Genomic DNA, 27,387 nt, shown 5'->3' with positions numbered 1-27,387 from the left:
AAGATCTCTTCCACCAGAACAACACACTGTCTCACACATCAACAATCCTGATAGTGAAATTGAATGAATTGCGATTCAAATTAACTCCCCATCCACTATACTCTCCAGATATGGCCCCATGCAAGTTCTTTCTGTTTCTGAACCTGAAAAAATGGCTGTCTGGGAAGAAATTTTCTTTGAATTCTGCAATCATTGATGCTGTAAATAGCTATTTTTCCAGTTTAGACATTTCATATTTTACTGAAGATATGAAAGATCTGGAAAAACATTGGAGCAAATGTATTGAGTTAAAAGGAGACTATGTTGAAATAAATTTCATTTCCCCCCCCCCCCCAAAAAAAAAAAGTTGTTTTTAAGTTCTATTCTTCCTTGTCAAAAAACAATCAAAACAAGTGACAAAGAATATGAGCACTTACAGTAGGTAGCTAATGCTGGGTTATCCACTTTGAATCACAGCTTCAGGTATAGGGACACCAGATGTTTTGAATTCATAAATTGCTTTATAATGTTTATTCAGTACACAGCAAGTAACATTAGATTATGTTAGCAATTTATGAACATACAAATGTAAAATAAATTCAGCAGAAAAAAGAACAAGTTTAGGAGTACAATTTAATGGCCGACATATGTATGTTTTTATAGATTGTACCAATTCATATATAAGTTGATATGTTTTACCTTACTGAACTGTCCAACTACATGCTTCAGGATGTTGGGAGGAGCATCATGGAGTAAGGGTTCAAGTGCTGGCAGATGTGTACACTTCTGCAAGATGTTCTTCAGAGCCTTTTTTGCCTATTGGACAAGAAGACAAAATTTAAACCATAAGCCATCTCTCTAAAACAATAACAAGAACTTCCAGACACTCCTTATTTATAAAATTCAGGTTAATTAGCGGTGTTGTTTGGAGGCTCCTCTTATATAAAAGTTATATGAAATAAGATTATAGATATTCCTGCTTAGTTTACTAAGGACAAAACAGAAGATTGCTCATCTCACAGCCTGTTATTATATTCCCTAGAACAGTGTTTCTCAACTTCTTCAAGCCAAGGACCTCCTAAGCCTAACAAATGCCAACTGAGTACTCCCACCCATGCCCCACCCCTGACCCCGCCCCCATAATAATAGTACTAATTGTAACGCAATTTCTTCTTCCATTTTTCATATACACACAATATAATCTTATTAATACATAATGTTAACCACAAAATTAAAAAAACACAAAGCACATTGTACGGACAGAAAATGTTAATCATCATTTATATTCAGGGATTTTTTTCAAAGAGGTCAAGGCAGATGACTTTAAAATATACAATCAGTAACAACTATAGAAAAATAGACAAATACAGAGCAAAATATAGATAGCAGATATAAATTCACAAAACTGACACATTTTGATCACTAAATTGAAAATAAAATTATTTTTCCTACCTTTGTTGTCTGGTTATTTCATGAGTCTCTAGTTGCATTTCCAGTATTTCTTTCCTTCTGCCTCCTGCTTCCTCTCCTCCGGACCCCATTCCCTTCCCTAATCAACATCTCTCTCTCTCTCACTGTCCATTTGTCTTAAGAGATCCAGGCATCTCTCCCACCCCCTCTACTGCCACATCCAACATTTCTTCCTCTCTCATCCCCTGGATCATGTGCAGCATTTTTCACCACTGCCCACCAGCCCAATGCCCATTTCCCCTTCTATCACCTTTCTCCAGCACAATGCCACATTTCTCCCTCCATCACTATGTCCAACATTCCTCCCCCTTGCATCCCCTTCAATCTGCCCTATCCAGAATTTCTCCCTCTCATCCTTCTAGTCCCCATGCATCTCTACCTCACTCTTCTCTCTCTATGCCCAATTTTCCTTCCTTCTTTTCCCCATGTGCACCATCTCTCACTCACATACTCATGCTCATCAACTCTCCCTTTCTATTCCCTCCCTCCTAGGCCCCAAGTTAGTGCCCATGTTCATGCCCCTTCCCTTCCTTCTGTGTCGAATTTGTGCCCCCTCCCCCTCCAAAGCCGACCCATCCACAGAAGCCGCATGTGCCACCGGGTATCTCTGCCTGCCCCCCACTGAAGCCACCGCTGCTGGGGTTCCCTCCCTGCCTCCGTCTGCTCACCCGCTGCACCACCCCCACCCCCAAAGCCAACCCTGTCACCTCGCTGGAGCCAACATGCTCCATTCCCCCCAGCAGCAACTCTACGCAGGGATGGGCCACAGCATGTGCAGCAACTCACATGCTGCACATGGCTGGCCCACAAGTCTTCCCCCCGATGTCAATTCTGACGTCAGACAAAAGGTTCTGAGCTAGCCAATCGCTGCCTGGCTGGCCTGGAATCTTCTTTCCGACATCAGAATTGACATTGGGGGGAAGGCTTGTGGCAGGCCACATGCAGCATGTGAGTTGCTGCATGCACTGTTGCCCATCCCTGCGCTGAGTTGCTGCTGGGGATGGATGAAGCGTGTCGATTCCAGCGAGGTGGCAGGGTCGGCTTCAGGGATGGGGATAGTGCAATAGGCAGGCAGACTGAGGCAGGGAGGGATCCCTGTAGGCGGCGGCGTTAACGGCTTCAGCCGGGGCAGACAGGGATCCCCGCCGGCGGCCAGGCCACGTACCAACATGCAGTCTGCGTATCCCCAAGGGTCCACGTACCGCGTATTGAGAAACATTGTCCTAGAACATGAACCTCTGCCAGAAAAGTGCTAACCACAAAAAAACACACCAACTGTTTCATTACATGATTGAAAACACTGAAATTGTAAAATCCTATAGTAAAAAAAAATAGTGTCAACCATAACTAGCATTGAAAGATTAGGTTCTTACCTTTGCTAATCTTCTTTCTTGTAAATCCATATTCTATTCCTGGACAAGTGGTTAATCAATTCCATCTCGTAAGATCTCTTGTAGGAAGCTTCGTTTACATATATTTGACCCTCCCCTCTTACCTCAGGACTGCCTCTGACTTCCAGTTGTCCTCCTACAAGTGAGACAGTAGGAGCTAGTCTTTCCTGCTCATGTTTGGTTTTTCTTGTAACTTATTTTCACGGCTTCTTCTGTTCGTGCTGCAGAGGTTCCCCGTGGGGCATCTCTGGCTCTGGGAGATTGCAGACTTTACTAGCAAAGTCTGCTTCCAGGGGTTGGCTACTCTGCATTGCTCCCACCTGGACAGCCTGCATTCACAGATCGGGGCTCAGGAACCACTTCCTTGGGAGTGTTGCTCACCCCAGGTTCATCTGCTAGTGCGTTTGAGTGCAGGCTGTGTGGCTCCATGGCATTGTATCCAGGATCGGGGTCAAATGTGTTCCTCCACCCATTCACATGCGCAATGTTTCTAGATGAGTTATCTGGCCAGAGTGTGGGCCCAAGAAGCAGTCAGAAGACCAGCAGTCTAGGTTCCAAGGCTTGTTGAGCAGAGGATCTCCCTGTAAGCTGTTTCAGCTTCATCTTGCAGCTCCCAGCACATAGCATAGCACAGTGAGTAACAGGCTGACAGGCTGTGAGATTGATTTTGAGGGGGGGGGGGTTTCTCCAAATTTGGATTTTAAGTGGTTTGGGAGTTAGCCCTAGGTCCCCTACCCCAAAAATCTTAACATTGCCATGTTTTAGGGGTTGTTGTAGTTTCCTCGGGCAGGAATAGAGTGGGATTGTACAAGAAACACCTTATCTACTATAATAAAACGCTAAGCGCACATGCTTACTCTTACCGCAGTGTTGTTTGATCTGTAGTTCCGTGGCCAGCAGTGTGCATGCGCGCTTACCACGCATCTCTCTGTCTCGCAGCAGGTTTGCCGGATCCGGCCAGACAAAGTTCATTTTTTAGTTCAAAGCCACTGCTGCGGCTTCTCTATCGAACCTTGAGAAGACTTCCGACTCTGGCGGGATCGAGAGGAGACGCAGCGTCGGCTTTGAACTAAAAAATGAACTTTGTCTGGCCGGAGCCGGCAAGCCCGCTGCGAGACAGAGAGATGGCATCTGAATATTAGCAGCTCGGGGATCTGAATATTAGCAGTGACTTGGCAACGGGGGAGGGGAAAAAACCACAAGTAAGCCATGCTCTGTCCTCTCAAGAGCTCAGGCATCTGAATATTAGCAGCAATGTGGAAGTCTCTTTTACAAAAGGTATGTTAATCATCTTATCCAGGGGTGGCTGCACATTTCTGCTTTTTGGCAGAGCAGGGAAGAGGTGCTGCTGGACAGGGAAGTGGAGTGGGGTGGGAAATGCTGCTGGTGAGAAAAGGGGGCTCGGGCTGAAAGGGAACAGATGGGAGAAGAGGGCTGGAGGGGTAAAAATGGGTTTAGAGCTGGGGCTGAAAATAGGGGACATGTGAGGGAAGGAGGCTTTACTAGCACCCGTTAATGTAATGGGCTAAAACACTAGTACATTTATAAATACAATTAAAATTCTTATATTTGTAGTGTAGTACATTCTGAGCATTATATTAACTATCCAAATAACAAAAGGTTGACTCAGAAAATAATGACACAAATTACAACTTTAGGACCCTTTTACTAAAACTTAAGAGTGTGCTAAATGTTAGAAGCCCATAGGTTTAAAATGGGCTTCTTAGCATTTAATGTGGGCTAAGCTTTAATAAAAGGGCCCCATAGAGGTTATTAGGGCTTCATTTATACATTATACAGTATATAATTTAATTTTAATTGTAAAAGCACAGTTTTATAGTCTTCTTTGTTATAAAATGCATTTGAGGGGGGGGGGGGGGGGGATTTGTCAAGGAGCACCTTTTACTCCAGTTGGATAAGAAGACAATAAAACACCCAGTAATAGTGACCATTTATGCAGGAGAGGAGCTATTTATTGATAATGAGCTTCTCAAAGAGGTTTAGTTCTGTCCTGGACTACATTCAGGAGGCAAGGGGTATGCAAAGAAGCTACTAAGTAGTAGATTTAAAACAAAATGGAGAAGATATTTCTTCAAACAATGTGTAATTAAACTTTGGAATTTGTTGGTGCAATCAGTTAGCTTAGCAGGGTTTAAAAAAAAGTTTGGATAATTTCCTAAAAGAGAAGTCCACGAGCCATTATTGAGATGGATTTGGGAAATCCACTGCTTATTCCTAGGATAAGCAGCATTAAATCTGTTTTACTACTTGAGATCTAGCTAGGTACTTGGGACCTGAGTTGGCCACTGTTGGAAACAGGATACTGGGATTGATGGACCTTCAGTTTGTCCCAGTATGGCAATTCTTATGTTCTTAGGCCTTCAGTGACCTGTGCATGGTAAGCAGAGGGCACAAGAAATATCCCAATGGTCAGGACCGAGACGCAGAACAGACCAGTTGTGCAGATTAGTGACTAAAATGATCCTTTTACATTGAGAACACCGCTTGAACCCTCTAGGCACTTTGGACACAGAGGGGAAAATGGCTGATGCAAAATTGAAGAGCTCAATGGCCTAGGGACCTAGAGTAGATGTTTCCTCAAAAAGACTCAATGCTCCTGGAAGGCCCAAAGGCCCAAAAATGCAAAAGTCGGGAACATGAAAAGAAACTGGACTGATGGGAAGAAAAAGTATAAAACCAATAAACTATGACAAAAAGTGGAGAAAAAAATGAAAGGAAGAGAACAAAAAGATAAAAGTTTTATACACTGAGCAGAACTCTGAAAGCAGAGCTTATCAGCTCCGCAAAAAAACAAAAAAAAACCCTGCAGGCCCCATGAGTTGACATTGGGCGGGAAGACACTGGCATACACCCGGTACAAGCAGTGCCTTAACTTTTTTTATTTATGCAATTTTCAAATATTACAAGTTTACGTTTGATAAAGAAAATAGATAACACTTGAAAATCTCCGATAGCGATTAATTAAGGCAATAAATCATAAGTATATCTCTATTTTAACCTCAATTTAAAGGAAAAAAAAAATAATTAAAGAGGAGACAAGATTACAGAAATCTTGGAGGATTAGAGGACAACTTAATTTCAAAACAGAAATTTTCCTTTTTCGGACCATTTAGTTAACATTCTTATATTGCGGGATTAATATCACAATCAGAGGGGGTGGATACAGCTATAGGAACTGGAGGTTGATTTGACTCTAGGAAATTCTTTAAATGATCTGGGTCCAAAAATATATACGTTCTATCATTCATTTTAACTATACATTTGCATGGAAATTGAAGGAAAAACACCCCTTTGAGCTCCAGCACCTGAGGTTTAAATGCCAAAAAGGTCTTCCTCCTCAGTTGCGTGGCCCTACAAAGGTCAGGAAAAATCATTACTGACTGACCCAGAAACTTTTCATTCTTAAAGCGAAAATACAGTCGAAAAATCCAATTCCTATCGAATTCCAGAGCGAAGGATGCAATTAAGGTGGATGTAGACACTACTGATCTAGAGTCCTCCAAGAAGCCAGTAAGATCATAATTGGCTTCTGATTTCTGTTCTTTAACTAAGTTAACCATCGGGCTATCAGAGTTCACATAGAATGCTTTAGTAATTGGAGGAATTGATTCAGACGATATTTGTAATGTCTCTCTTAGATATTTCTTCAACATTTCAAAAGGTGATAACATTGGTGACTGTGAAAAATTCAACATCCTCAAATTCAATCTGCGTTTATAATTTTCTAATCTCTCCAATTTTTGATGAATATTCAAATTATCTTTGATAACAACTGATTGAACAGATTGCATTTTCTCAGATGTTCCTTCTAACTGTTGAACTCGAGCCTCTATATTAGTGACTAAATCCACCGATTGCTTTATCTGGTCTTTAATCTGCTCTGGAATCTGTAAAATATTATCTAGTCCAGGGTTTTGGGGTTTTTTTTTGCTATTTTTCCTCTCTTCCCCCTTCAAATATCTTCTCTCTCTTTCCTCCTTTACTTTCACTCTTCTAACCAGTATCTACCGATTGCACTCTCCATCCAGCAAATCTTCTCCCCTCTTTCCTCTAACACCTCATCTCTTTCTCCCCATCACCTTTTACCCTTTGCTTCCTCCAACAGAGTTGCGGGTCATGGGCAGGCTCGACATGTGAGGCAGGCCCCAGCTACCGCGGTCCTCCATATTGTTTGCCAACCACTGGGAAGAGGGGGAAGTGAGGAGTCAGCAGCGCATCCAGATTGTGAGCAGGCCTGTCTTCGGTCCTATCCTGGTCCCGCCAAACCAGCTGGCACTAATGAAGCCAGATGCCGTGGGGCCTTCCCTCTTGCTAAATCACTACAGGCTCTGCCAGTCTCGATCCTGCCCCTCAAAATCAGTAAGTAACTTCAGAGGGAGGCAAGATCAAGACTGGCAGAGCCTTTAGCTATTTGGCAAGAAGGAAAGGCCCCCGTGGTGTCTGTCTTTGTTGTTGCCAGCCAGTTTAGCAGGACCAAAGGCATGGCTGTCACAATCTGGATGCGCTGCTGACTCCTGACTCCCCCCTCCCCCTGGCAGCTGATAAACAGCATGGAGGACTGCCGCTGCGTCCACCGGGAAGAATCAGCTACCTGCCTCGCATGCCCCTGACCTGCAACTCCATTCCCCACAGCCTGATAGCTTAAATTTGGATATTTTTTTAAACTACAGTAGTAGACTCAAATATAAACTGAGACCCCCATTTTGGGCCAAAAATCTCAGTTTATATTCGAGTATATATGATAGAAGTTGTAAAGGTTTTCAATCTCCTGGGCTATTTTGTAAACAAAGAAGCAACTAGCTCTCGACAAAGTATTCAAAGGCAAGGAGGTAACACTCCAAACAAAAATCAGACTTGTCCATACACTCATTTTCTCAATGCTCAATTACAGATGTGAAAGCTGGACACTACGGAAACTTGCTTCTTATTTTGCTGCTAAGATCCAACTAATTTGAGATAAACTCTTGCTCAAATCCTAGGGAAACCTTGCTACTTGTTTGTCCTGACTCAGTCAACCACACCAACTTATCTGTATCTAAATGCACCCATTTTGTTCTTCCTACCCTCCCCGAAATTCAGAGAGTCATAAACACATTAAACACCAGAGGGACTCAAGCCGAGACCATTCCACCATTTGTCTTGAAACGTTTTTTTTCAGTATTTGGAATCTACATATCAGACATGGTAAAAATAAACTTGTCCTCAGGAACTATGCCAAGTCTATGGAAGCATGCCATAATAACACTGATCATCAAAGACTTCAGAATTGTCAAAGACTTCAGAAGAGTCCTACTACCAGCTGATAGCAAATATCCTTTTTCTGGCCAAACTAACAGAAAAGATTGTTTTCTCTCGAATATCGGATTTCATTGAAAAAACACAAGCTCTTCACCCCAACCAGACCAGATTCAGGCAACACCACTCCATGGAACTATCACTGATTGGACTAACTACAAATATTTTGTACTACCACAAATCTCTTTAGATCTTTCCGCGGCATTCGGCACAATAGATCATAAATTTCTTCTTCAACGACTGTATAATATAGGAATCAGAGACCAAATCTTGGAATGGTTTACATCTTATTTTTCCAACAAGTCTTCCACAGTGATTTTTGACGGGAATTCCTCTAACTCAACTTCTACAAAGTTTGGTATCCCCCAGGGTTCAATCCTGTCACCCCTATTGTTTAACACTTTTTTGGCTCCTCTCTTAACACTTGCCCAATCTATAGGGTTTACCATATTCACATATGCTGATGATATTCAATTGGTTCATCCAATAGACCTTAATGATCCTACAGAAGTACCTATTATCAATCAAAAATTCATGATTGGCTCGTTGCTAATATGTAAGCCCTAAATGTCAGCAAAACAAAGGCTATGATCTTCCCAGTAAAAGAGGGCCAATCCCTTACAAACCCAATCTCAATTTCAACTACTCCTCTGCAAATAGTTCCCACCTCAAACTTCTAGGTGTCACATTTGATACAAAACTAACATATCATAACCAAATTAGTACAGTAATTCATAGCTATTTTCAAAGATTGCGAATGATCCGCTCCCTTTCTAAGTTACTTAATTCTCAATCCATTAATATTTTAATCCATTCATTGTTAATTTCTCACCTAGACTACTATAATCCCCTCTACAAACGAATAACACAAAAAGAACTTAGGCAACTGCAGATCATGCAGAAAACAGCTATTAAGGTTATATTAAAAGCCAAAAAATACAACTATGTCAAGCCGCTGTTTATTAAGGCCCACTGACATCCAATAGAACACAGAATAGCTTACAAAATTCTTCTGTTAACATTTAAAATCTGTTCTTCCAATACCCCTGATTTCTTGAATAGAATACTGAGTCCTCATGACCCCCAAAGAACCCTCCGCTTCATTTCCCAAAACCTTCTTGCTGTACCTTCCCTAAGACATATTAATACAATGTGCCCATACATTTTTTTTCCAATTACCGCTCCCACTTTGTGGAACGCCGCTCTGAAGTATTTAAGAGAGCACATGACTATTTCAGACTTTAAGTCCAAACTTAAAACCTATCTATTTAAGGACGTTTTTAATGTTTAATTGTCCTGTTAAGGATGATCTCTCTCTTTGAACCTGATTGATTTATGTGGTATCAGCTCCCTTCCCAATGTCCGTTCCACTTGTTCTTTCTCTATAAATAATGTAGTTCTACCACCTCCCTTCTATACCAGTTTGTCCATCAGTCTTGTACTGTTAGGCCTTTGTATGATACTCCTTAGTTGTACCCTGTATTTTTTTTAAATACATGTACTTTTAATATGATATGTACACAGCCTTGAAGTCTGATTTGGCGGTATAATAAGATTTTAATAAACTTGAAACTTGAAGAAGATTGACTCATTTGAGCTTTGATGCTGGAGAAGGATTTTAGGTATGCCGTGGACCGCCAGAACTAACAAATCAATTCTGGAAGAGATCAAACCAGCTATGTCACTCGAAGCTCAACTGATGAAGTTACAACTGTCTTATTTTGGTCACACCATCAGAAAAGATATCACTGGAGGAGGACATCATGTTTCGGTACATTGAAGGAACCAGACAAAGAGGGCGACCTGCAATCATACGGCTGGACACGTTGAAAACAACCATGGGGATGACTCTGGATGACCTTTCCGGACTAGCACAAAATCGATTTCTTTTTCTGCAATTCATCAAGTCGCTAGGACTCGAACACAAGTCGATGGCACCTAACAACAACAGCAAGGTGTTCAGCCTCTGTACGTTATGTTATGGGTGGGCTTTGGGCAGTCTCAAGGGCAGGTTAGACATGGATGTCTTGTAGCGATAATATCAAACACTTTGCAAGACATCCTGGATGGAACTTATACATTTGGAACAAGACCTGTTTTAAAAGGGTCTAAAAGTGTCACGAAGGTGCCCAAACTGATCAGATGACCACTGCATGCATCAAGGTAAGACATTCCCCCAGTGCTCATGGACCCCCTCACACCCACAAAGATCAGAATACAAACATGCATACCTGTCTCCACAACATCAGCACCTGGTATAGAAAAGCCTAGTAGAGCTGCACAGTGGTGACGGAACAAACGCGCACCAATCATGCATGGCCAAAGACGCTAAGACAAATGCGCGCAGGACATCAGCATGCCGGATTAAAAGGTAACTTTAAAGCACTACAATGGGGTGTGTGGGGGGGAACCCCCAATTTTACTTAGAAGTGTTGGCACTTCTGTTGGGGGTGGGGGGAACCCCCACCCCACACTTAAAGGAAACTGTAATTTTTCACTAAATCACTGGGAAAAATTACACAATGGCAGCGCCGACATTTCTAAGTATAATCGGGGGGGGGGGAGGTCCCCCCACACCTCCCCTCGGAGTGCTTTAAAGTTACCTTTTAATCTGGCAAGCTGATGTCCTGCGTGCATTTGTCTTAGCACGATTGTCCCACGTGCTTTCGTCTATGAACCGTCTTAAGTAGCCTGATGGGTGGGCTAGTGAACTATAGAGAGAAGTAGCAAGTCCCATAAGCTGCTCTAACTACTACATTCATGGTGGAAAATGTGAGCCCACCAAAACACCTCAAAACCCTACTCTACTGCCATATAGGTGCCACCTGCAGCCACAAGGGCTATTCGGGTAGACAGGTGGCTATAGTGGGTTTTGGGGGGGGGCTCACCATAGCCTATACAGGAGTTCTTGTGAGATGTTTATCTGGCACCCTTTATGTGAAGTTCACAGCAGTGCCCTCTAAGGAACCCCACTGCTCTGTTGCCAGGTCTGGGTGGCCAGTCCATTACTGGACTGACCCCTCCCATGTCCAAATGGTCTTGTTCTGGGTGTTTGGGGCTTGGGATGAAATTTTTGTCAAAAATGTGATATAAAGACGTTCTGGCGGTCTGGGCATCCCAATGGCCTCGATGTCTAGATAGAGGATTAAAAAAAACCAACATTATTTCTAGATGTATGGTGGTTTGCTTTTTGAAAATAGGCATTTTCTTACTACAGACTTTGGATGTCTAGCGATATACGTCCAAATCGTATTTAGAAGTATGTTTTGAAAATGCCCCTCTCTGTGTCTTGATTGGTCAAAGGCCACTGCCAGGCAGACTTATATGATCTCTGAAAATGCAAGGACAAATTAAGTATGCTTATATAGTAAAACATCATACCTAAGAGTTTATCATGTTGGGCAGACTGGATGGATCATACAGGTATTTTTATCTGTCACCATCTACTACATAAATTACCTGGACCCAAAGGTATATATTCCAGAGAACTGAAAAATGAACTTGCAGACTATTGTAACATATAATTTGTCTTTAAAATCAAGCATTGGAAGATTGGAGGGTGGTATACATAATGCCAATTTTTAAAACGGTTCCAGAGGTGATCTGGGAAATTATAGACTAGTGAGTCTGATGTTGGTGCTGAGCAGAATGGTAGAAATAAATATTATAAAGAACAAATTTACTGAGTGTATATGTAGGCATGAATTAATGAGACAAATCCAACATGAATATAATCAAGGGACATCTTGCCTCACCAATCCATTACTTTTCTTTCAAGGGGTGGAAAAAATACCCAGCTAAGGATGAGATAGTTGATATTGTGTATCTGTATTTTTAAAGTTCAGATTGGAAGGGTGTATATTCTCTTACCCCTCCTAACTCTCTTCACAGTAAATAATACAATGTTTATAGATCCTCAGAAGTACTACCTAGCACTCATACAAATTCATTGTGTCAGGCTTTATGTACTACTTCCTCACTGGATCTTCCATACTTTGCTTTTAAATTTATAAATACTTTTTTCCACCTTAGTGTATAGTTTAAATACTTAGCTTAAAACTTGTGGTCATGCTTTCAGGGATTTATACCACCAACATGTTTCATCCGAAGGGGTTTTATCAAGGCACCATATCCCTAATAAAATCAAAACAAATATTTTAACACTCACTTATCTAAACTATGTTACTATCTTAGACTTAGTTAACTACCATATTCCAACGCCGTGGGAACACTTTTTACAGATGGTTCTTTTATAAAAATGCACAGACATTCAAACCTTTCAGCTTACCTTTCTAAAGCTTAACGCCGCTATAACCGACCACTGAATAGTTAATTCAAAATGGCCAGGGCTTGTTCCTGCCTCACTTTAATACACTCACCCAGCTTGGACTGCTGATGATGATATCATCATAGGGGGCGCCACCAACATTTAGAACAGGGAAGAGAAAATTAACTGGAAAAACTTAGTTACAAAATGCTATGTTAGGCCCTCCATAAAAGCTTACCCCAGGATATTAAAGACCCGAGTTATTGTAATCTGAGGCCCACCCTGCTGAAACCATTCATATCAATGTAGTCCATTCGAGTTCCAAATTTAACACAGAAGGGATCACCATATTAAGCTGGATCACCATATTAAACTTAACTTTTGTTACATAAAGTTAAGTTTTTTTTCCCAGTTACCACCCTCCCTCCCTTCTTATAAATGCTCTCTTATTCGCCATTCTAACTGTTCTATTGTATGTAGGTATTGAACCCAGTGTTGGACTAAAGGAGCTTGAAGATCCCCTGTATTGCTACGAGATTTATGTTCATTTAATCGTATCTGAATGGGTCTTTTAGTGCAGCCAACATACACCAATGAATAAGGGCAAATGATCACATTTGAGTACGCCCAGCAGTGTCTACGGTGAGCTGTCAAAGCTCAAGGTTAACAAAGCAATGGGGCCGGACAACCTGCACCCCAGGGTGCTTAGGGAGCTGAGTGATGTCTTGGCGGAGCCACTGTCCGCGCTCTTCAACCTCTCCCTTAGTACAAGCAGCGTCCCGTTGGACTGGAGGACGGCTAACGTCATTCCACTCCACAAGAAAGGCTCAAAGATGGAGACAGCAAACTACAGACCAGTGAGTCTAACATCGATAGTGAGCAAACTAATGGAAACTCTAATCAAACACCAATTAGATAAGATCCTGGATGAAGAGAATCTACGAGATCCCCGACAACATGGATTTACTAAGGGGAGATCCTGCCAATCCAACCTGATCAGCTTCTTTGACTGGGTAACGGGGAAGCTGGATATTGGGGAGTCCCTGGACATCGTGTACCTGGACTTTAGCAAAGCATTCGATAGCGTACCACACCGCAGGTTACTGAGCAAGATGAGTTCTATAGGATTAGGTAACACATTGACGAAATGGGTTGGGAGCTGGCTTGGAGGTAGGCTCCAAAGGGTGGTGGTGAACGGCACCCCCTCCAAAATGACGGAGGTGATTAGTGGAGTACCACAGGGCTCAGTCTTGGGCCCAATCCTATTCAACATCTTTATAAGAGACTTGGCAGAAGGGCTTCGAGGTAAATAACATTATTCGCCGATGACGTCAAACTGAGTAATGTAGTGGGCAAATGCACAACAGACGAAGATTCAGTGCCCGACAACATGATGCACGACCTACTCCTACTGGAGCGATGGTCTAGGACATGGCAACTCAACTTCAATGCCAAAAAATGCAAAGTTATGCACCTGGGCAGCCAGAATCCATGCAAGTCTTATACCCTTAATGGCGAGATCCTAGCAAAAACGGTAGCAGAACGAGACTTGGGGGTAATCGTCAGTGAGGACATGAAGTCTGCCAATCAAGTGGAGCAGGCTTCGTCCAAGGCAAGACAAATCATGGGCTGCATACGAAGGGGTTTCGTCAGTCGTAAGGCGGAAGTCATTATGCCATTGTATAGATCCATGGTGAGGCCCCACCTGGAATACTGTGTGCAATTCTGGAGGCTGCATTATCGCAAGGATGTGCTGAGACTGGAGTCGGTGCAAAGAATGGCCACCCGGATGGTCTCGGGACTCAAGGATCTACCATACGAAAAAACGGCTTGACAAATTACAGCTATACTCGCTCGAGGAGCGCAGAGAGAGGGGGGACATGATCGAGACGTTCAAGTATCTTACGGGCCGCATCGAGGCGGAAGAAGATATCTTCTTTTTCAAGGGTCCCACGACAACAAGAGGGCATCCGTTGAAAATCAGGGGCGGGAAACTACGAGGTGACACCAGGAAATTCTTTTTCACTGAAAGAGTGGTTGATCGCTGGAATAGTCTTCCACTACAGGTGATTGAGGCCAGCAGCGTGCCTGATTTTAAGGCCAAATGGGATCGGCACATGGGATCTCTTCACAGGGCAAAGGTAGGGGAGGGACATTAAGGTGGGCAGACTAGATGGGCCGTGGGCCCTTATCTGCCGTCTATTTCTATGTTTCTATGTATCACTCTACTTGTTCTACAATTAGTCATATCACGGGCTTTAATGATCCGTTTCGTTTGGGGGTCTTGCCATTGGGGTCCCTCTATAGTCATGTCACACCACTGACAATGCTGACATTTTAAATGCTCTCCATTTGCATTTCCCTTTCTTCTCTGTTGTTCCAGGACCTGTCCTATAGACCTTCCTTTGGTGAAAGCAAAAACAGGGGGGCTCACTGAACCTCCTCAATGACTGTAAAATGTGCCGATGATCTTTAATAAGAGAAATAACCAATTTAGTGGCATCTGAATATGGTAAAACACATATCAGTCTTTCTTCATCCAGCATAGGATGACTGGAGGAAGAATTCTCTTCTAGCAACAGTTCACGATGTGCATATTTGGCCCGTATGTACGCTCTTCAAATAGCTTTATCAGGATATCCCCTTGCTCGAAAGCGTTCCTGCATTTCACCTGCCACTATCTTAAACTCTTTAATTATAGAACATACTCTTCGAGCTCTCAGAAACTGACTAATAGGCAGACTATATTTTAATTTGTACGGATGAAAACTGGAAAAACGTAGGAGGGTATTACGGGCAACCGGTTTTCTGTAGAGAGTGGTATCCATTTGGTTCCCAGATTTACTGATCAGGATATCCAGAAATTCAATTCTATCTTTACTATATGTAGCTGTAAACTGTAGACTCTGGTTTCTGGTACTGTATTAATCCACTGTATGAATCCCTCCAATTCCTGCACAGTGCCATTCCATAAGAAGAAAACATCATCCAGGAAGCGTCTCCAAAGAGAAATGTGAGTTTGAAAATCTAATGAAGGGTATATCTCCTGTTCTTCAAATTTCCCCACTTATAGGGTAGCCACTGAGGGAGCTAACATAGCCCCCATAGCTACCCCTTTGGTCTGCTGCTAAAACACCCCTTCATAAATAAAATAGTTTTCACAAATCACCCATTTTGCCAGCTTGACCAAAAATTCAGTAGAGATCCTTTGTTCCCCCTGTCTCGCCCATAAAACCTCCTCTATTATCTGAAGAGCACCTTCCTGGGGGATTTTTGTATATAGGGAGACCACATCCAAAGCGACCAACCATGTACTTTCAGAAACATTAGTATCGTCCAAAAATAATCTTAGGAGATGAGGAGTCCTTTAGATAGGAACATACTTTCATTGCTTCTTCTTTCAGAAAAACATCAAGGAATTTGACAGGGGTTTAAGCAAACTATCCCTAGTATTGACAATAGGTCTTCCTGGTATCCTTACCAAACTTTTATGAATCTTTGGCACAAATTGGATCCTTGGCACCCTAGGAAACTTTTCCAACAAAAATCTATACTCTTTCGCTGTTAAGTGGCCCCCTTCATAATAGTGTGTAATGTAATCAAAAATTTATTTCATCAATCTCACTCCTCAATATGCTTCCTGGTCATTTAATTGGCAGGCATAACATAGCATTTTGTAACTAAGTTTTTCCAGTGAATTTTCCCTTCCCTGATCTAAATGTTGGTGTCGCCCCTATGATGATGTCATCATCAGCAGTCCAGGCTAGGTGAGTGTATTTAAGTGAGACAGGAACAAGCCGTGGCCATTTTGAATTAAATATTCAGTGGTCTGTTACAGTGGCGTTAAGCTTTAGAAAGGTAAGCTGAAAGGTTTGAATGTCTTTGTGCATTTTTTTATTAAAGAACCATCGTTAAACAGTGTTCCCATGGCGTTGGGATATGATAGTTAACTAAGTCTAAGATAGTAACATAGTTTAGATATGTATTAAAATGTTTGTTTTGATTTTATTAGGGATATGGTGCCTTAATAAAACTCCTTCAGGTGAAACATGTTGGTGGTATAAATCCCTGAAAGCATGACCACAAGTTTTAAGCTAAGTATTTAAACTATTTATACACTAAGGTGGAAAAAAATATTCATAAATTTAATAGCAAAGTATGGAAGATCTGGTGAGAAAGTAGTACATAAAGCCTGACACAATGAATTTGTATGAGTGTTAGGTGGTACTTCTGAGGATCTATAAATGCTGTACTATTTACTGTGAAGTGAGTTAGGAGGGGTAAGAGAATATACACCCTTCAATCTGAAATTTGGGCTATACTCTCACAGAAAAATTAACTTGAACTATTGTGCTGTTTGGTCAATTGATTGTCTGTATTTTTAAAGGACATTTGACAAAATACCCCATGAATGACTCCTCTGGATTAAGAACTGGTTAAAAGATAGAAAACAGCGAGTTAAAATGGTCTGTATTCTCAATGGAGTAGGGTATGTAGTGGAGCTCTCCAGGGGTCTGTGCTGGGACTGCTGCTTTTTAACATATTTATAAATGACCTAGAAATGTGAATACTACTGAGGTAATTAATTTGGTGATTACACAAAGTTGTTAAATTGTAAAAGAACCTTAAGAGACTTGGAAATTGAGCATTCAAATGTGAGCAAGTGCAAAGTGATGCATGTAGGAAAGAGGAATCGAAACTACAGTTACGTGATGCAGTATTCCACATTAGGAGTCACCTCTCAGGAAAAGAATCTAAGTGTCATCTTTGATGATACTTTGAAACCCTCTGCTCAGTGGGAAGTGTTGGCTAAGAAATCAAATAGAATGTTAGGAGTTATTAGGACAGGAATGGAAAACAAAAATGAAAATGTTATAATGGTTTTGTATCACTCCATGATAAGACCGCCACACCTTGACTACTGTGTGAGCTTCTGGCTACCACATCTCAAAAAAGATATAGAGGAATTAGAAAAGGTACAGAGAAAGGTGTTGCAAATGATAAAGGGGGTAGGATAACTTCCCTCTAAGGAAATGCAAAACTGGCTAGCACTCTTCAGTTTAGAGAAGAGATCTGGAGATATGAAAGTGGTCTACAATATACTGAGTAGAGTGGAATAGGTAGACATGAATCACTTGTTTACTTTTTCTAAAAACACAAGGACTAGGGGACTTGCAATAAAGCTATTAAGTAGTAGATTTAAAGCACACCAGAGAAAATAATTTTTCACTTAACGTGTAAACTCTGGAATTTGTTGCTGGAGAATGTGGTGAAATCAGTTAGCTTAGCAGGGTTTAAAAAAGATTTAGATAATAAAAAAATAAAAAGTCCATAAGCCATTATTATGATGGACTTAGAAAAATCCACTGTTTATTTCTAGGATAAGCAATATAAAATCTGTTTTACATTTTTGGAATCTTGTGAGGTACTTGTGACCTGGATTGGCCACTATTGGAAACAGGCCTGATGGATCTTTGTTCTGCCTCAGTATGACAATGCTTATGTTCTTATGAGATTGACAGTAAATCCTGGTGATTCAAACACCCTGGTAAGGATACACATGATCCTGGTTATTCTTTTCTTGAAAATTATCCAGATTAGCTAGTCAGCTAAATATAATCATAAACTGTGAAAAAAAATAGTTTTTACAAATATTTGACAGAGCACAATGACTGAAAATAAAACAGGTTTCTGTCTCTTGGCACAATAAAATGTATTCCAAATACTGGGGAAAAAAAGGGTGGGGGGATAAGTGATCAACCAACAAAATAATTTACAAGAAACAGGAGGAAATGCTATAACAGTATGCCCCATTTAGTGCCCTAATGCTGTACAGGGAGTGCATACTTTATATCAGCATTTGTGCACACAGACTCCATTAAAGAATACAGTGAGCATGCCTAGCTTTTTCGCACAACAATTGGGCACATTTAACTGTTACACGTCTCATGCATAACTTACAGTATTCTGTAAGTTACATGCATAAGTGGGAGATAGGCCCATATCCTACTCATTTACCACCTATGCTCTTATGCAGTTACACGCTGATGCACTTACACACTACTTTATCAAATAGCATGTAGTGCACTTACTCACACAAGGTGCACAGTTACAAAATTCCCCTTATATTTACCTTTACTTGTAGATCTTCAGAACTTTCTGCATCCATATATAGCGAAAGCAGCCTTGGTAATACATTTGCTAAAGCAACAGCCCGTGCATGGTCAGGGGTGTGTCTTCCAATTTGCCCCAAGGCCCAAGCAGATGCTGCTTTAATATGATGTTCTGGTTCATCTGCTAAACAGATAGCCAACTGTGGCACACCCTGCAAAGCCAAAAATTGAAATTAGTGCTGATACAAAAATGTCTGATACTAAGTTCAAGTTCAATTTTATTTAATATACAAAGAAATTTTACAAAATATTTGCTTGCAAATTCATGTTTAACAAAATAGAAGACAGCTTAAGGATACAGTCTGGTTATCTGAAAAGATGAAACACTAATACTTTGTGGTGCATCACTTTCATAGTAACATAGTAAACAACAGCAGATAAAGATGATCCATCCAGTCTGCCCAATAGTCACACTAATTATATATTCATGGTTAAGCTGTCTTTTCTAGGGGGGCGTGGCTTGGCAGCGCACAAGATGGAGCCGTAACTGCAACGCTCCTCTAGCCCAGGCAACAGGCAGGAAATTTGTCAAGTTATACGGAGCTTTTTCTTCCCCAAAAAGAATGAGAAGTAAAGGAATATGGCTACCACGTGTCAAACGAAATTGGAGATGGCATTCGCAGTGGGAGGGACGGCGAAACGTGTAAAACATGACCAGCTAATGCTGTCGATAGTGCCTCTCCCTAAAGATGTATCTGACAAGACGGATGTAATGGCAGAACTGCTAAATATAAAACAAATGCTTCATGGAAATGCAGGCAGAATTATGGAGGTGAAAGAAGTAGTGAATTTAACTAAACAAATGGAGATCGCAAACCAGAGAGTTTCACAGTTGGAGATTAGAGTGGAGCAGACAGAACTTAATGCGCAGCAGTGTAAAAAGGACAGACAAACTATACAAAAATGAAGAAACAACTTGAGGACTATGAAAATAGGGGAAGAAAGAATGTCAGAATTATTGGTTTGGCGGAAGGCTTACAAGGCGGAAGGCTATCCAGTTTTTAGAAAGCCTGTTACCTAAATTGTTACAGTTTATTTATTTAGATTTTTATCCCGTCCTCCCAGTAGCTCAGAACGGTCTACAAGTAAAAATTCACAATGGAGTGTAATTGGACATACAAGATTATACACTAGATTTAAATACTTGGACATACAAGACTGTGCAGCAGTTTAAATATAGGGACTATACAGCAAATTAAGAACAGTAGTTTAAATATAAGTAGTTTAGTTTAAATACAAGTTATTTGAGTATAGGTTAAGAGTGGACTATACAGAAATTTAGGCAAAAGATTATAATGGAGAAAGAAGGGTAGAGGTGGGATTTAAGGGGGTAGGGTGTAGACTGAGGATGACCTTTAGTTGAAGAGTAGGGTCTTTACCATTTTCCGGAATGTCATTAGTGAGTTCTGTAGTCTGAGTTGAGGAGGGAGTTGGTTCCAGAGTTGGGGAATGAAGTGGCTGTAGGAGCGTTTGTGGGCGGTTTCTGAGAGGAGGAACCTTCTGGGGGGAATGCATAGGCGTATCTCCGTTTCTGAGCGGAGGGTGCGGGTGGAGATGTAGATGGGTAGCTTGGATTTTATGTAGGAGGGGGTGGTGGCATAAATTCTTTTATGTGCTATTGCCAGGGCCTTGAATGCACAGCATTGGCTAATTGGGAGCCAGTATTCAGCGCGGAGTGCTGGGGAGATGGGATCATGGTAGTTGAGGCTGTGTAAGAGGCGGATAGCTGCATTTTGGACCCATTGGAGGCGCTTGAGATCTTTTTTGGTTATTCCATTAAATAGGGAGTTGCAGTAATCCATTCTGGAGAGGACATATGTGTAGGAGTTGGGCTAGGTCAGGTGTGGAGATGTAGGGTTTGATCCTTCTCAGTTGGCGGAGGTAGTAGAAGGAGGTAGAGACTACTTGGGATATGTGGGTGGATAGGGATAGGTGTCCGTCTAAGGTTACCCCTAGGCTGCGTACTTGATCTGTTGCCGTTAGTAGAGTGGAGTCCCATGATAGTGTTGGGCGTGTGTATTTGGTGCTTTTTTTCCTGATCCATAAGAGTTCGGTCTTAGAGGCATTCAGTTGTAGTTTGTTGTTTGTCATCTAGGTTTTCATGTCAGAGAGGCAGTGTTGGAGGTTAAATTCAAAAAGTCCATTGGAAATCGAACGAGCTCACAGGATTCCAACAAGATGGTCAGCAAACCAAGTGAGCCCAAGACCATTAATTTTTAGATTACTACCGTACGTATCCAGCAGGCTCTAGAGATATTAAAGTTGGCTAAAGCTGATAGAAATTTGAACTACAAGGGTTCTAAGTTGAGGTTGGTGCCGGATTTTGCAAAAACGACAGCAAAAACCCGGAAGCAGTTCCTTATGTTAAGGCCACAAATGAGAGAAAAAGGTATCACATATGGCTTATACTATCCAGCAACGATGAGTTACAAGTGGAAATAAAACATTACATTTTGATGATCCTGAAAAACTAAAAGATTTCTTGTCAAAGACGGAGCCAATGTCTATTTAAAATTGATAAGAGTTTCAGAATTTTAATATAATAATATTGAAGTTGGCTCTATTAACTGGAGGAAAAGAAGGACTTTGTTATTCTGATAGGAAAGAAGAAAAGCATTTAATGAATCGAACACTTGTGGAATCTGAATGTTATTGATCATTCCCAATTATTTATTCAAGTATTAACATCAATATTTAGAATGGAGAAATATAGATACAAGGATCTTAATGCTGAATTGGTCGTTACACAAAAGGAAGTTCAAGTTCTTGTTTGAAATTTGATGAAATTGAAGATATACAAGATGAGGAACAATTATTGCCAGCGTGTCAATCTTGGAGACTTTGTCTTAAGAAAACTTATATTCATGCTGAAGAAGTGAGTAGAAAAACACATCATCCAAACTTGGACAATGCAGATGCAGTTACTGGAAAAAAAGGGTTCTGAATAAGAATATTATTCTCTTATGATTCTGGAGGATTTTACAAAGATATTCGTTGGGCTCAATGGGATGGAAATTAATCTTTATAGATCTATTATTTGTTTTTGGGTCATTTTGAAATATATGATATTGTTTGTCTATTATGTTGTTCATAGACATAAGAAGAACATAAGAAGTTGCCTCCGCTGAGGCAGACCAGAGGTCCATCTTGCCCAGCGGTCCACTCCCGCCCATAAGGCCTATTTGCCTGAACAGTGGTCCTTGACTAATTTTATAACTTACCTCTAATCCTTTAATCCTATCCCTATAACCTACCTCTACTCCTATCTGTACCCCTCAATCCCTTTGTCCTCCAGGTACCTATCCAAACCTTCTTTGAAGCCCTGTAGCGTGCTCCTGCTTATCACATCCTCCGGTAGCACGTTCCATGTTTCCACCACCCTTTGGGTGAAAAAGAACTTCCTGGCGTTTGTTCTAAACCTTTCCCCTTTCAATTTCTCTGAGTGCCCCCTTGTACTTGTGGTCCCCCATAATTTGAAAAATCTGTCCCTGTCTACTTTTTCTATGCCCTTCATGATCTTGAAGGTTTCTATCATGTCTCCTCTAAGTCTCCGCTTTTCCAGGAAGAAAAGCCCCAGCTTTTTCAGTCTGTCAGTATTGAGAGGTCCTCCATACCCTTTATTAGCTTAGTTGCTCTTCTCTGGACTCTCTCAAGTACCGCCATGTCCTTCTTGAGGTACGGCGACCAGTACTGGATACAGTACTCCAGGTGCGGGCGCACCATTGCACGATACAGTGGCAGGATGACTTCCTTCGTCCTTTTCGTGATACCCTTCTTAATGATACCCAACATTTTGTTTGCTTTCCTTGAGGCTGTGGCGCACTGCGCCGACGCCTTCAATGTTGTGTCTACCATCACTCCCAGGTTTCTTTCAAGGTTGCTCACCCCTAGCGGTGATCCCCCCATTTTGTAAGTGAACATCGGGTTCTTTTTCACCACATGCATGACCTTGCATTTCCCTATGCTGAAGCTCATTTGCCACTTTTTGGCCCACTCTTCCAGCGTTGTCAGATCTTTTTGGAGATCTTCTCAGTCCTCCATGTTTTTGACCCTGCTGTATAGTCATCCGCAAATTTAATAACCTCACATTTTGTTCCTGCCTCCAGGTCGTTAATAAATATATTGAACAGGAGCGGTCCCAGCACCGACCCCTGTGGAACTCCGCTCGTGACCCATTGCCAGTCTGAGTAATGGCCCTTTACTCCAACCCTCTGTTTCCTATCTGCCAGCCAGTTTTTGATCCATCGGTGGATCTCCCCTTGCACCCCGTGGTTCCATAGCTTCCTTAGCAGTCTTTCGTATGGTACCTTGTCGAAGGCTTTTTGGAAGTCAAGGTAAATGATGTCTATGGATTCCCCTTTATCCACCTGGCTGTTTACCCCCTCAAAGTGTAATAAGTTCATGAGGCATGACCTGCCCTTGCAGAAGCCATGCTGGCTCGACTTTAGCTGCCCATTGTTTTCGATGTGTTCCCAGATGCTGTCTTTAATCAGCGCTTCCATCATCTTTCCCGGGACCGAGGTCAAGCTCACCGGCCTGTAGTTTCCTGGGTCTCCCCTTGAGCCTTTCTTGAAGATGGGCGTGACATTTGCTATTTTCCAGTCCTCCGGAATCTCTCCAGTTTTTAAGGATAGGTTGCATATTTGTCGGAGTGGCTCAGCTATTTCGTTCCTTAGTTCCTTGAATACCCTTGGGTGAATGCTGTACAGACCTGGCGATTTGTCGCTCTTTAGCCTGTCTATCTGCCTGAGGTCATCCACCTTGCTTACCTCCAGTTGGACCAGATTTTCATCCTGATCTCCTTTTACGATCTCCTCGGGTTCCAGAATGTTGGTTGTGTCCTCCCTTGTGAAAACTGACGTGAAGAACTCATTTAACCTGTCAGCTATCTCCTTTTCCTCTTTTACTACTCCCTTTCTGTCTCCATCATCCAAGGGTCCCACTTCCTCCCTTGCTGGTTGCTTCCCCTTGACGTACCTGAAGAATGATTTGAAGTTAGTTGTTTCCCACGCCAGTCTCTCTTCATATTCTCTTTTGCTATCCTAACCACTCGGTGACACTCCTTTTGGTGTTTTTTATGCTCCTTTTGGTTGTCCTCTGTTTGGTCCTTTTTACATTTCTTGAATGATGCCTTCTTGTCACTTATCGCCTTTTTCACTGCATTGGTTATCCACACTAGGTTTTTTGTTCTATTTTTTTTGCACCCTTTCCTGAACTTGTGGACGCACAGGTTTTGTGCTTCGGGCACTGTGCCCTTGAGTAGGGTCCAGGCTTTTTCTACGGACTCCATCTTCCTTGCAGTGTCGTTGAGTTTCTTTCCCACCATTTTTCTCATGGTCTCATAATTCCCTTTCTTGAAGTTCAGTGCTGTCGTTGTAGTTCTTTTCATCTTTGATGATCCAATTTCTAGCCTATACTGGATCGTGTTGTGATCGCTGTTTCCTAGTGGGGCTAGTACCGCCACCTCCTTAGCGGGCCCCCCTAGTCCGTTGAAGATTAGGTCAAGAGTGGCATCTCCCCGTGTTGGTTCCATGACCAGCTGTTCCATGAAACAGTCCTTCGTGACCTCCAGGAATTTGGTCTCCCTCATGCAGTTTGAGTGCCCGATACTCCAGTCTATTCCTGGGTATTTGAAGTTCCCCATTACCACCACACTTCCGCTTTTGCATACCTGCCTCAGTTCAGCCTCCAGATCCTGGTCGATTTCTTCCGTTTGTCCAGGTGGGCGATAGTACAGACCCAGTTTTATGTCTGCTCCAGTTCCTCCTGGTAGCTTAACCCATAGTGATTCCAAGTCAACCGCTCTTACTGTTGTTTCCATCCTGGTTGAAGGTATGGAATCTTTTATATATAGCGCTATTCCTCCACCCTTTTTGTGTGACCTATCTCTCCTGTAGAGTTTGAACCCTGGTAAGGCCACATCCCATTTATTGTCATCAGTCCACCACGTTTCTGTGACTCCAATTATGTCTAGGCCATTTTTGCTGGCTAAGACTTCCAGCTCTCCCATTTTAGCCCATAGGCTCCTAGCATTGGTGTATAGGCAATGTAAGTCCCGGTTTTTCACCTTTCTTGCTGGTTTTCCCCGTGGTTTGGCACTCTTGGTGACCCCCTCGTGAGTTGCCAGTCCCCAAGCCTCGTCTCGGTCATCCTCCTCCTTTGGTGTGTCTGTTCCGTCCTCAGCCTGTTTCCCCATTTTTGGTTGTCCCTCTGGATTCTGTTGTTCTCTGTTAGTCCTGCTTGCCAATTTCATTTGTGCCCTAGACCCCTGCAATTCGTCCTTAGGTCCTTTTTCAAAACATTCCCACTTAGTCTTGAGCCCTCTTTTACAGTGTCCTTGTTCAATGTCCTTGGCCCTGGTCCCCTGCAATGCGTCCTCAGGTCCTTTTCCCAAAAATTCCCACATGCTTTTGGTTTTTTTCTCTGTAGATTCAGATATTGATCTAGGAGATCAGAGAGTATGGAGTTGTTATCAAATTTATTGATGTAGGGTTTTTAATTCCATAAGTGTGTACGAAGATGATATTACATTAGAGGTTTTAGATAATAGATTTAAAAAAAAAAAGTTTTAAAGAGGGAAGAAAAAAAAAAAAGAAGAAATAAGTAGATAAATTGTTATTCAGGAGTGATTAATTTCAGATTTTTAAATATAGTATTAGTAAGGATAAACTATATGATAAATTTTGGTGTTCTATTAAAAAAATGATTTTAATTGCAGTAAGTAACTATTGATGGTCTTTATTACTTATTGGATGCTAATTTTAGTGCCGAGATGAATTTTTAGAAAGGCTGTTTCTATGACATATTAATTAAGATAATTATTAATTAATGGAGTTCAAATTTATGAAATTTTATGGATGTATTATATGGGAAATATTCATTGATAGTAAATAGGAAAGGGGCGATATAGAAATGGGGATAAGATGAATTTAATGGGTAAAGGGAGTGTTTTACTGATTTTATTCTATCTACCTAAGGATATTTGGAGGTTAGTAAAGGAATATTTAATATTTTACTTAATGTGGTGAGAATGCAGATAAAAGATTTTGGAAAAGACTAAGAATGGATAGAGGGTTGTTTTATTCTCAATTTTGTTTGTGGTGAGGGAATTATTCACATTGTTAAGTTGTTATGGGATTATTTCTTTGAAGGTTTGGATTTGGGAAGGAAGAGGTACAGTAGCCTGGGGGAGGGAGTATTATGATTGCTAATCCTATGCGTGCTCCAAGGCAATCATTTTATTTGGGAGAGGAGGAGGGAGAAGGGAGGTTTTTTTAAAATTAGGATCTGGATGTGCAGGGGAAATATAAATATACTGAGACATCAGTTGATATTGTGGTATTTCTTGTGGCTCCTTTTTATTAAAATAATATAATGGATTTAAAAATTTTTTCATTAAATGTTAATGGCCTCAATCATCCAATTAAAAGGAAGAAAATGCTTTATTTCATGAAACAAGAGAATGCGGATATATGCTATCTCCAAGAAACACACTTATCGGCCACAGAGTCAAAGAAATTAGAGGGGGGTGGGTAAAGCATTGTTTTTGTGCCCCTGCTGTAGGAAAGGCTGGGATAGCAATTCTGGTGCATAAAAAATGTTCAGCTATGTTTAAATTAATTGCTGCAGAGCCATTAGGAAGATGGTTACATGTGGATATGAGCTTGGGAAATAATACGCTGGCGCTATTCAATGTATATGCCCCTACTTGGAATCAAACAGAATTTTTCAAAACTCTGCAAAAGTTGATTCAACCATTGGCTGCTTCTAATATAGTAGTGGCAGGAGATTTTAACGCTGTCATGGATTCATTGATAGATAAAAAAAAACCTAGTTAGATTATGAAGTCATTGGGTTTAGAAAATTTTATACAATCTTGTGGTTTGAAAGATATATGGTGGATCCTTCATTTTAATGATCGGGAATTTTCCTTTTGCTCCCATGTTCATAAATCATTTTCACGAATAGATTTTATTTTTGTTTCAGATCAATTAGTGCAGCAAGTAACAAAAGCCATCATAGATCCAATTATTTTGTCAGATCATGGTGGAGTTTGGAATGAGTTTAAATTTGCTGAACAAGATTATAGTAGACCTGTGAGGAGATTTAATAATACACTGCTTGCAAATCCAAACTTTTTTGAAGAATTTCAATTGAAAATGAATGAATATTTCCAAATTAATGCCTCGGAGGAAATCTCCTTAGAAACCTTGTGGGATGCTTTTAAGGCTACCATGAGGGGGCAAATTATTTCTTATTCAGCATATGTTAGGAAACAGTTAAAAAGAGAATTTTCTAATTTGGAACAAGAAATTAAAGTTTTAGAGCTAAAATTGACTGAAAAATGGGACCAAGTTACTCTGCAGGCCCTATTAAAAACTAAATGTAAGTACAATTAGATTTCTTTGCAGTTGGTCAGGAAAGCAATGTTACTTACCGTAACAGTTGTTATTCAGGGACAGCAGGCAGCTATTCTAACTAATGGGTGACGTGATCCAACGGAGCCCCGATGCGGACACCTCACAAGCATTTTTGCTTGATGAAACTCGAAGTTTCGAGTCACCTGCACCGCGCATGCGCGAGTGCCTTCCTGCCCAGACCAGGGCGCGTCTCCTCAGTTCAGATAGCTAACAGAGAAGCCAACCAAGGGGAGGTGGGTGGGACGCGAGAATAGCTGCCTGCTGTCCCTGGATAACAACTGTTACGGTAAGTAACATTGCTTTATCCCAGGACAAGCAGGCAGGTATTCTCACTAGTGGGTGACCTCCAAGCTAACCACAAAGGGATGGTG

The 27,387-nt window shown here is 41.4% G+C and overlaps 1 protein-coding gene across 1 annotated transcript in view; it reads right to left on the bottom strand.

Annotated features, from left to right (window-relative positions):
• Positions 1-27,387, bottom strand: part of SPAG6 (sperm associated antigen 6) — a 220,948-nt gene that overhangs the window by 53,407 nt on the left and 140,154 nt on the right. Inside the window, 2 exon segments of the mRNA XM_033931329.1 lie at positions 679-795; positions 18,557-18,748. Coding sequence (XP_033787220.1) covers positions 679-795; positions 18,557-18,748 — 309 coding nt within the window.

Source organism: Geotrypetes seraphini, chromosome 2 (assembly GCF_902459505.1).
Source record: "Geotrypetes seraphini chromosome 2, aGeoSer1.1, whole genome shotgun sequence".
Lineage (NCBI taxonomy): Eukaryota > Metazoa > Chordata > Amphibia > Gymnophiona > Dermophiidae > Geotrypetes > Geotrypetes seraphini.
The sequence above is the reverse complement of the archived record's forward strand: the minus strand, read 5'-3'. Positions and strand labels throughout refer to the sequence as shown.